The sequence below is a fragment of the Phacochoerus africanus genome, chromosome 1 (genome assembly GCF_016906955.1).
Source record: "Phacochoerus africanus isolate WHEZ1 chromosome 1, ROS_Pafr_v1, whole genome shotgun sequence".
Lineage (NCBI taxonomy): Eukaryota > Metazoa > Chordata > Mammalia > Artiodactyla > Suidae > Phacochoerus > Phacochoerus africanus.
Genome location: NC_062544.1, coordinates 221,082,527 through 221,094,461, shown reverse-complemented (window position 1 = coordinate 221,094,461; position 11,935 = coordinate 221,082,527). Strand labels below are relative to the sequence as shown.

Below are 11,935 nucleotides of genomic sequence, written 5' to 3'. Positions count from 1 at the left end.
CCGTCCCTGCCCTTGCTCAGTGGGTTAAGAATCCGGCGTTGCTGTGAGCTATGGGGTAGGTCGCAGACGCGGCTCGGATCCCGCGTTGCTGTGGCTCTGGCGTAGGCCGGTGGCTACAGCTCCCATTTGACCCCTAGCCTGGGAACCTCCATATGCCGCGGGAGCGGCCCAAGAAATAGCAAAAAGACAAAAAAAAAAGTATGTCTGACCAGAGTGAAGAAATCACCTGAGAAAGTGAATACTTTGGTTAGACTGAGTTTAATTTTGTTTTATTTTTTCCATCTTTGACCCCACCCATGGCAAATGGAAGTTCCCAGGCCAGGGACTTAACACCACAGCTGCAGCAACCCTGGATTCTTAACCCACTGTGCTGGGCCAGGATTGAACCAACAACATCACAGAGACAAGCTGAATCATTATCCCACTGTACTGCAGCAGGAACTCCCAAACTGAGGTTATTTTATTTTATTTTTTTTATTTTTTTTTTGTCTTTTTAGGGCTATACCCACGGCATATGGAAGTTCTCAGGCTAGGGGTCAAATCAGAGCTTCAGCTGCCAGCCTACACCACAGTCACAGCAAGGCAGGATCCTTAATCCACTGAATGGGGCAAGGGATTGAACCCGCATCCTCATGTATACTAGTCGAGTTCCTTACAGCTGAGCCACAACGGGAACTCCCCCTGAGGTTAATTTTAATAAGCGTATTTGAGTCCCTCCTCAGGAATGGAATCAGAACAATGCTTTGCCCTGACAGAGCTCCTTATGGTCCACTGGCGCAGGGGTGGGGGTGAATGGAGGCAGGCGGGTGGAGATAAAAGCCTTCAGACAACAAACCTCAGGCAGGGTCTGGTAATGTGCTGCTCTGCACACAAAGTCCTCGGAGAACTCAGGTAGGAGAGCATTTAGTTCTGTTTGAGGTGGGTAGATATTTGGGAAAACTACTGAGATAAGGGAGCTTCTGAGCTGGGTGTTGAAGGTAAATAAAATGTCATCAGGTGGATGGTAATGTTGATGACGACGGTGGTGCTAGTGGTGCTGGTGATGATAACGATGATGTTCACGAGCATTCATCCCTTGCAAAGCGCTTATCACATGCCAGAGCTAAGTTCTAAGCCAGCGCATCTCAGAGTGTGGTCCTCAGATGAGCAGCATCAGACCCTTCCCTGGGAACTTGTTAGAAACGCAGATTCCCAGACTTCATCCCAGACCTACCGAATCGAGGTGGTGCACAATGGTTTGTGTCCTAGCAAGTCCTCCAGATTATCTGATGCTCAAGTTTGAGAGCTACTGTTTAGCACATGCTATATGTTAACTCATTTAGTGCTCACAACAACCTTAGGGGTTGGATACTGTTCTTATGTCCATTTTTTGACTGAAGAAATTCAGGAAAGTGATGAAGTTGAGAGATGAACCTAGAATTTCCAACTGTCGAGAGAAAGGGGACCACCAGTGGGTATTTTTAAAACACCTGCTTCTCCATATTCATTCGTCACTGCTCCCTCACCATCCCCTGTGTGTTCACTTTAAGAAGCCCCACCAGTACGACATGTTTGCTTCCTCTCTAGTCCTTCTGAGTTGAACATTCAGCTCTCTATGCTGGGGCCACACTTCTCCCTTGTCACTGTGGCAAATCTTGACCCTTGTTCGTCCTTGAGTTAATGGCTCCTCCAAGGAAGCCTTCCTCACCACCCCTTCTTTCCCTTCGATAACTGGGAACAGTGCTGGAAATGTTCTGCCATTTCTTCTCCCACAGAAGCCTCTTCTTCCTTCTGGTCTGGTATTTACCTCCTTGGATTGTAAATACTGGCTTGTATGCCTACTCCACTAAAACAGCGCTTCTTGAAACAGTGCTTTTTACGTTGTTCATCATTGTTTGTTCCTTGCCTGACATATGGTGAGCACTTACCACATATTTGATAAATGAGTGACTAAATAAATTACTGTATGAATTTTTAAGTAAGAATAAAATGTTCACCTTTTTTAAAAGGAAAATCTTGACAGATATGTGGAACAAAGATTGGAAGGAGGAAAGACTAGATTAGCAACTAGAGCCCAAGTCAGGAGACAGATGACAAAAAATATGAGCAGGGGAACAGATGCAAGACGTATTTTAGAGGAGGAATCACTAGAGGAGGGAAGAGGATGTGAGAGAAGGGGTGGACTTCTGGGGGAACAAAATGAGTGGGGTTTTTTTTTGAGATTTTTCAGGGGGTAGTTGAAGATTCAGGTAGACAGAAGTTCTGGTTCAGAACCACCTTCACTGGAAGTACATATTTTGAAGTCATATGTACATGGACATATACACATGAGCAAGGTAGTTCTGGGAGAGCAAGGTGAAGGTGAGAGGCAGGGAAACAAAGATTGACTGAGTATCTCTATGTGTCAGACACTGGCATTTTCATAGTTACCACTTAAGACAGCATGCCATTGGGAGTTTGGAGTTAGATGCAAACTATTACATTCAGAAGGGATAAGCAATGAGGTCCTGCTGTATAGCACAGGGAACTATATCCAATCACTTGTGATAGAACACAATGGAAGGTAATATGAGAAAAAGAATGTGTGTGTGTGTGTGTGACTGGGTCACTTTGTTGTACAGCAGAAACTGAGAAAACATTGTAAATCAACTATAATTTAAAAAAAAAAAGACAGCATGCTGAAACCTCACTCTCTCTCATTCCTCCCATTACTAATCTTCTAGCAATACCAGTCAACCCAGAACTCTGCACAAACATTTTGCTCTTCTTTTAGGCCCATTTGCCTAGAGAACTCTTTTTAACCCCATCTACATGCCAGACTTTTCTTCGTGCTCCAGAACTGCACCAAACATATTCCCTTATACAGAGACTCACTATTGTGTTGCCTCCCCAAACCCCTAGTTCATTTGTCCACTCTTGCCTGTGTGTGTCTGGTGTTTTTTTGTTTGTTTGTTTTTGTCTTTTTGCCTTTTCTAGGGCTGCTCCTGAAGCATGTGGAGGTTCCCAGGCTAGGGGTCTAATCAGAGCTGTAGCCACCAGCCTCGCCAGAGCCACAGCAATGGGATCCGAGCCGTGTCTGTGACCACAGCTGTCGGTAATGCCAGATCCTTAACCCGCTGAGCAAGGCCAGGGATCGAACCCACAACCTCACGGTTCCCAGTCGGATTCGTTAACCACTGCGCCACAACGGGAACTCCCATGTGTGTGATCTTTTTAAGACACATGAATATGATGCCAGCCCAAAGAGAAGCTCCTGTTTATGGCGGGTGTTCTTTCTCTCTAGTAGAGCAGCCTCTTTAAGATATGTATATGTTTTGTCATTTACTTGAAGACTGCAGGAGATTCGCCTGGAAGTTCTAAAAGAGCTGCTGAAGAAGCGTGATGAAAATCAAAATGAAGTGAACACAGCACGCTTGAATGCCCAGTGGTCTAAACTGCAGAAAGTAAAGGAGGCAAAGTTGGCACAGATTCAGCATACACATGTATCAGGTGATGGTGCAGTACCAACCTGACAGAGTGGATAAGGTGGCTTTGCTTTGGATCTTTGACCGGACTCAGGTTAACTGTGGTATAATTCTTTTTTGGTCCTAGTGTTAAAAATAGGTAAGGGAAGGGAGATGGGTTCTCAAAAGTTCAAGAGTGGAGGAGAATTCCTCACTAGGAAAATGAAGTAATGATTTCCTAATAGGTAGTCAAGTTGTTGATATTATGGTGTGTGTGTGTGTTGGTGGGTAGGTAGGGTAGGTGTTGGGCTTTCTGTATTCGTGGACTGAGGCCCTGGATAGGGAGCTGTTTTACAAACTTTGTTTCCCATTATTTCCCGCTGAAAGAAACATTCAGACATCTTTTTTCCTACTTGTCCCCTCCCATGAAATTTTAATACTGCAGATTATATTGTGTATCTATTTATGTACTTTATCGATACTTTATACATAAAAAGAGGAGTCAGTGGAGGATTAAGAATGACTAAATAGGAGTTCCCATTGTGGTGCAGTGGAAACGAATCTGACTAGGAACCATGAGGATGCAGGTTTGATCCCTGGCCTTGCTAAGTGGGTTAAGGATCCAGTGTTGTCATGAGCTGTGGTGTAGGTCGCAGACATGGCTTGGAACCTGCGTTGCTGTGGCTGTGGCTACAGGCTGGCAGCTGTAGCTCTGATTCATCCCTTAGCCTGGGGATTGCCATATGTCACAGGTGCAGCCCTAAAAAGTATTATATCAATTGTATATATAAATTAGCAATTTATATACATAATAATAGAAATGTTATCACATTGAAATAGTCAAAGTTATTTTCCTAGCAAAAGTAAAACCATTACAAAAAATTAATTCCTTAAAAATTATTTTTAGTGAACTTTTAACTTTTTCTTGATGTGAGGAAATAACTTTTTACTCTGCTAAGTATGCATTTAGATATTGTCAACATTTTTTTTCTTTTCAATAGTTTACATAACTAGTAATGGGTTGATTGATTTTTTTTTTTTTTTAACTCCTCGTATCCCTTTCTCTTGCCCTCTGGGATCACCTCCGAAATAAACTACCTGGACACATGCCTTTGTCTCAGGTTCTGCCTTTGGGGAAACCCAGGCTAACACACAGCTCAAATGTCACTTCCTCTGAGGAGACCTTCAAGACCTCCCCACCCTCAGATAAGTCAGCTCTCTCTATCTGCTGTCACTGTTATGCAGGCCCCTGAGTTTTTGTGTGTGTGTGAGAAAATAACTTTTCACCTAACTAGCTGCTAGGAATTCATTTAGATATTATCTACATTTTTTTCTTTTCCATACTTGATATACCAATAATGGGTTGACTAATTTTTATAGATAACTAATAAAATATAAACTATTTTAATTTTATTATGAAATCCCAAGTTACATCCAGAAGCACTGAGGATCAAATATAAATAACACCTGAAGACAGCAGTGGCAGATGCAGCCACCTCTTTCAATAGGACTTTGAAATCTCACAATATGGTTTTACACCCATTGAGAGTGCATGTTATAAAACTTTCAGCAGAGGCTGGCTCTGTGATGGGATTCTAACGTGCATAGCTGAGCCTTCTAGACAATTCTGAAATCCATAAGCTCAGATATTTTTGGTTTATTCTGGTGTTAGCCAAGATGGATGGGATTTGTAAGAAGCTGTGGTCTTCCCTCACTTTTAGTTATTCTCCTAGGCCAGAATAATACCCTTGGTCTCCATTGCACCTGTCATTTTCAGTTACTTTGAGTGCTACTCATTTAACAAATTTTTATTTACTATCGCTCTGGCCCAGAGCTTGGAATACAGTTTTAAAAGATTTTTGATGAGTACCAATTGCAGACACTGATTCAGCATCTCTTGTCTGTCATGCCCACCTGGCACATGACAGTCAGGGCCACACAGATGACAGAACTGTGTTTTCAGTGTTATATTCTGGCTACAGTGAGTGATTGTGATGACATTCGTTCAGTTGAGTAGGCTCCCTGGGAATAAGACTACAACCTGGTTATTAATCTGCATTGGATTATTCAGAACAATATTTTGGAGATAGTCATGGAGGTATGTTTTATTTTAGCAATCAGAAAACTTATGGGAAAGGGAAAGAATATAGAAGGGAAGTTGGAGAGAAGAAATATCATCAAGGATTATTCTGATTATGCATCACAGGTCTATGGACCTCTATCTCGCCTTGGTCGTTTCCCAGATAACAACTCAGAGGACTTTGTAGTAAAAAACCACTATCTCAATACCTACGAAGGTAAGCAATTCATGTAATTACAAGTCTAGCATTAGAGGGTTATCATAGAAATATAAATTAAATACATAAAATACAGTCATTTAGATTAAAAGCTAATCAAAAATAAAATATTTCCAGGAAGTAGCAATTGCATGTTTAATATTGTTAATAATAAGAGTTCAGAAGAGTTCCCACTTTGGCACAGTGGGTTAGTGATCAGACTTCTCTCTGTGGGGGTGCGGGCTCAATCCCTGGCCCAGTGCAGTGGGTTAAGGATCCAACATTGCTGCAGCTGCAGCATAGGCTGGCAGCTCTGGCTGGTATTGGATCCCTGGCCCAGGAACTTCCATGTGTCACTGAGGTGGCTGAAAACAAACAAACAAAAATAGGAGTTTATAGAAAACCAATAAAACCTGCTAAAAAATAAATGAGTACACATGCAACAATTTATCAAGAAATAAAATCAATAAGCTATCAAACATATAAACATATTCAATGTAACTAATAATCAAAGTTATCTAGAAACAAAATAGAAAGCCTTTTATACCAGGTTTATTAAGCAACAAGAAATATATAATGAAATCAGCCCTTTATGAAGAAATGCCAGAAAACTAGGTGGCAAGGGGATGGATGACTAGGGAAGAAATTCATGGAGAGAGACACCTATTATAAAATCCAAGAGAGGTTTGTTTGTTTTGCTTTGTTTTTTAGGGTCACACCTGTGACATATGTACATTCCCAGGCCAGGGGTTGAATTGGAGCTACAGCAACCACAGCTGCTTCTGCAACTGCTTCTGCAACCTACACCACACCTCATGGCAACGCCAGATCCTTAACCCACTGAGTGGGGCAAGGGGTCAAACCTGCATCCTCATGGATACTAGTCGGGCTTGTTACTGCTGAGCCACAACAGGAACTTCCAAGAGAGTTTTGTTTAAATTATTTAAATTTCATTTGGCAGGTTGATGCATCGCATGGCCAAGATCACGAGGTAATGGTTCCACCATTGAGCTTGTACCTGGTTGACTGTCTCCAGAGCAGAATATGATAACCTAGTATACATCCACTTTAGAATGGTGGTACACTGTATCATATGACCATTTACTTTCTGTCTATTATTGTGGAATGTATTGCTTTTTGTAAGGCAATGTTTTCATTTTATTTTATTTTATTTTTGTCTTTTTGCCATTTATTGGGCCGCTCCCGCGGCATATGCAAGTTCCCAGGCTAGGGGTCGAATCAGAGCTGTAGACGCCAGCCTACACCAGAGCCGCAGCAACACCAGATCCGAGCCATGTCTGCAACCCACACCACAGCTCGCGGCAATGCTGGATCCTTAACCCACTGAGCAAGGCCAGGGATGGAACCCACAACATCATGGTTCCTAGTCGGACTCGCTAACCACTGCACCACGACGGGAACTCTCAATGTTTTCATTTTAGAATGCAGTTCTCATTTTATAATCTAAGTCACCCAGTATGAGATAATTATGTAGAAATTTCCTTTACATTTCAGGGACAATTCAATTATATGAACTACACCATATCAGTAATTCTAAATGAAACCACATGGCAAACAGCCACTAAAATTAATGGTATGCTTTCAAATGCTATATTTAAGCACCAGACACTAAACATGTACTTCTTTTCCATAGGATTAGTTGAACTTGAGTCATGTCTCCCAGATTTTGTGACACAACCCCGAATCAGAGCTCCAAAACCAAAAGTCACTACCACCAAAGCTGGTTTTCTAAAGAGGGCTGCAAGGAGGGACCATGAATTGGCAGAGGTTCATAAGGTATACTTCTTATCTGGAAGACAAAATGCTTCTAAGTGGGACTTTGCAGAAAAATACTCTAGTCCAAAAATTACACTTTGTCTTTGGGAAGCATAAACATAAGCCTGTGTTCCTTCTCCTCTCTATTACTTTTCTCATCTGACAATTGTCTTGTGCTATGCTGAACCAGTGTTTTTCCCTCTTCATTTCAAACTGTAGGGAAACCTCCTGGAGATTATTCTTCCCATTTGCAGAGTCATGCTTCTTTCTAAAAGTGGTCTTTGAATCTATACAATAAAATTTGAGACAACATTGAGGTGTAGCAAGTTTCTGTGCATGTATGTTTGTTCAGTTAATTTTAGTAATGGTATAAAGATCCATGGGAGCCTGTATTCAAGATAAAAATTAGGACCTTGGAAGTTCCCATCATGGCTCAGCAAAAACAAATCTGCCTACCATTCATGAGGATTCAGGTTCGATCCCTGGCCTTGCTCAGTTAAGGATCTGGCGTTGCTGTGAGCTGTGGTGTAGGTTGCAGGCTCGGATCCCACATTGCTGTGTCTGTGGTATAGGCTGGAAGCTACAGCTCCAATTTGACCCCTAGCCTGGGAACCTCCATATGCTGCTAGTACAGTGCTAAAAAGCAAAAAAAAAAAAAAAGAATCAGGACCCTGATGGATCTCCCTGATAGCACAGTAGGTTAAGGATCTAGCATTGTCACTGCTATGGTACGAGTTCAATCCCTGGCCCAGGACTTCCATATGCTGTGGGTGTGGCCAAAAAGAAAAAAAAATTAAGGGCCTTAACAGTAATTAACATATATCTATGTTACATTTCTGCCTAAAGAACATGCTTTACCATTTATTGCAGGGTGGCTCTGCTAGAAATGAAATACTTAAGTTTTTATTTGTCTCAGGAAGCTTTTACCTTTTTTTCTTATTTTTAAATTTTTTTCCCCTGCTGTACAGCATGGGGATCAAGTTACTCTTACATGTATACATGTTTTTTTCCCACCCTTTGTTCTGTTGCAATATGAGTATCTAGACATAGTTCTCAATGCTACTCAGCAGGATCTCTTTGTAAATCCATTCCAAGTTGTATCTGATAACCCCAAGCTCCTGATCCCTCCCACTCCATCCCTCTCCTGTCGGGCAGCCACAAGTCTCTTCTCCAAGTCCATGATTTTCTTTTCTGTGGAGATGTTCATTTGTGCTGGATATTAGATTCCAGTTATAAGTGCTAGCATATGGTATTTGTCTTTGTCTTTCTGACTCATTTCACTCAGTATGAGAGTCTCTAGTTCCATCCATGTTGCTGCAAATGGCATTATGTCATTCTTTTTTATGGCTGAGTAGTATTCCATTGTGTATATATACCACATCTTCCGAATCCAATCATCTGTCGATGGACATTTGGGTTGTTTCCATATCCTGGCTATTGTGAACAGTGCTGCAATGAACATGTGGGTGCATGTGTCTCTTTTGAGTAGAGTTTTGTCCGGCTATATGCCCAAGAGTGGGATTGCAGGGTCATATGGAAGTTCTATGTATAGATTTCTAAGGTATCTCCAACCTTTTTTTTTTTTGAGATATAATTCATGTACCATAAACTTAACCCTTCTAAAATATACAATTCAGTTGTCTTTAGTATACTCATTAGAGTGTTCAGTCATCATCACAATCTAATTCCTGAACATTTTCATCATCCCCAAAAGAAATCCCATACCCATTAGTAGTCACTCCCACTTAACCTCTTCCCTCTCCCACCTGGCAGCCACTAATTTACTTTCTTTTTGTCTTTTTTGTTTGTTTTTTGTTTGTTTGTTTGTTTTTAGGGCTGTGGCCCATTGCATATGGAAGTTCCCAGGCTAGGGCTCCAATCAGAGCTACAGCTTCCAGCCTACACCACAGCCACAGCAACGCCAGACCCAAGTCTCATCTGCAACCTACACCACAGCTCACAGCAACACTGGATTCTTAACCCACTGAGCGAGGCCAGGGTTCAAACCTGCAACCTCAGGGTTCATTAACCACTGAGCCACTGCGGGAACTCCAAATTTACTTTCTTTTGATAGCTTTACCTGTTCTGCATATTTCATATCAGTGGAATCATACAACATATTTTTTGGCTTATTTCATTTAGCATAATGTTTTCAAAGTTCATCCATGTTTGAACACATCTCTGTACTGCCTGCTTTTTAAGGTTTGTGTAATACTCCATTTTGTGGATATAGCACATCTTGTTTATCTGTGCATCAGTTGATGGAAATTTGAGTTGTTTCTATCTTTTGTCTCTTTTTGTATAAATAATGCTGATATACACATTCATGTAAACATTTTTGTATGGACATATTTTCCAGTTCTCTTGGGTCTATACCTAGGAGTAATTTCTTTGTCACATGGTAACTCTATATTATACTTTTTGAAGAATTGCCAGCCTATTAAAAATGACTGTACTAGGAGTTCTCTCGTGGTGCAGTGGGTTAAGGATCTGGTGTTACTGCAGCAGCTTGGGTTCCATCCCTGGCTTGGGAACTGCCATATGCCACAGGCATGGCCAATAAATGGCTGCCCTGTTTTATACTCCCAGCAGCAATGTATGAATGAGGGTTCCAATTTTCCACATCCTTTCCATCTTGTTATTTTCCATCTTTTTTATTATAGCCACACTGGTGTGTATGAGCTCGTATATCACTGTGGTTTTGATTTACATTTGTCTAATTGATGAGCACCTTTTCCTGTGCCTATTGGTTATTTATCTATATTTTTAGAGAAATGAGTATTCAGATACTTTGCTTATTTTTAAATTGGGTTTCCTTTTATTTTTAAATGCAAACATTATTTTTAAGGTATTATTTAATTATAAGAATTCTGCGTGTATTCTGGAGACTAGACCCTTATCAGATAGAAGATTTGCAAAAATTTCTCCCATTCTGTAGGATGACTTTTTAATTATTTTGACAGTATTCTTTGAAACACAAAGTTTTTAATTTTGATCTCTTCATTTTTGAATAATGATTTTACTAGATATAGAATTCTAGGTTGGTGATTTTTTTCCTTTCAGCTCTTCAAAGATTTCATTTCACTCTATTCTTGCATGCATGGTTTCTGACTAGAAGTCCACTGTAATTCTTCTTGTTCCTCAGTAGTTAAGTATGTTTTCCCTCTAGCTTCTTTCAAGTTTTTCTCTTTAATTTTGCTTTTCTTTAATTTAAATATATATGCCTAGGGTTTTTTTTTTCTTTTTAAGTTGTATATCTTGCTTGGTGTTCTCTAAGCTTTCTGGATCTATTGTTTGGTATTTGTCATCAATTTTGGAAAATTTTCAGCGATTATTACTTTAAATATTTCTTCTATTTCATTCTCCCTTTTTTTTCCCCATCTGGTATTCTAGTTACACATTTTACATTATTTAATATTGTCTCAGTTTTTGGATGTTTTATTCTGTTTCTGTTTTTTTTCTCTCTCTCTTTACATTTTAATTTTGGAAATTTTTGTTGATCTGTCTTCAGTTTCCTTGATTTTTTTTCCCTTGGCTGTGTCAAGTCTCCTGGTGAACCCAATGAAGGCATACTTCATTATTTTTATTATGTTCTGATTTCTAGCCTTTTCTTTTTTGGCTGCACCTAAAACTTGTGGAACTTTCCAGGCCAAAGATTGAACTTGTGCTACAGCAGTGAGCCTGAGCCACAGCAGTGACGATGCCAGATCCTTAAACTGCTAGGCCACCAAGGAACTCCCTCTTTTGATTCCTTTTAAGTTCCTTTCTTTGTTTATATTACTCATCTGTTCTTGCATGCTGTCTACTTTTTCTATTAGTGCCCATAACCCATCAGTCATTTCTTCTATTTAGGAAAAGAATGGATGAAATTCAGTTGCCTAACTTGTTTAAGTTTGTCTTTTGAGCATATTAAAATGTGTTGTGTAATAAGACCATTTCCCTAGTATTCCTTATTCACTCATAATCTCTTTTCCTCTCTGAGTTTTACTTGTTTTACTTTCAAACCAGTTATGAGATTGAGATGGATAATTTCAAATATTTTTGTTTCTTGGTTTTATAATGCCTTTCATTAGAATTCTTGACCACACATTTTTCTTTTAATTGTGCAGTTCAGAATTTGATCTACTGGAAGTTCCCCCTGAGATGATTCCAGCCACAGCTGCAACCTACACTGCAGCTGTGGCAACACTGGATCCCTTAACCCACTGTGCTGGGCCAGGGATTGAACCTGTGACCTAGTGCTGCAGAGATGTCACTGATCCTGTTACATCACAGCAGGAACTCCTGTTGAGATGATTATGTGAATTTTGGCTTTCTTTTTGTTAATGTATCACATTAATTTTTGAGTACTAAACCATTCTTGCATCCCAGGAATAAATCCCCCTTGATCATGGTGTATGATCCTTTATAAATGTTGTTGGATTTTGGTTTGCTAATATTTTGTTGGCAGTTCATTCATCA

The 11,935-nt window shown here is 40.3% G+C and overlaps 1 protein-coding gene across 4 annotated transcripts in view; it reads left to right on the top strand.

Moving 5' to 3' along the window:
* CFAP91 (cilia and flagella associated protein 91) overlaps positions 1 to 11,935 on the top strand; it is a 163,377-nt gene that overhangs the window by 84,635 nt on the left and 66,807 nt on the right. For all 4 annotated transcript variants that reach the window (XM_047791414.1, XM_047791429.1, XM_047791421.1 and 1 more), the window contains 3 exons: positions 3,311 to 3,468; positions 5,537 to 5,719; positions 7,353 to 7,495. In XM_047791414.1, the coding sequence (XP_047647370.1) occupies positions 3,311 to 3,468; positions 5,537 to 5,719; positions 7,353 to 7,495 (484 nt within the window). The remainder of the gene's footprint in view (positions 1 to 3,310; positions 3,469 to 5,536; positions 5,720 to 7,352; positions 7,496 to 11,935) is intronic.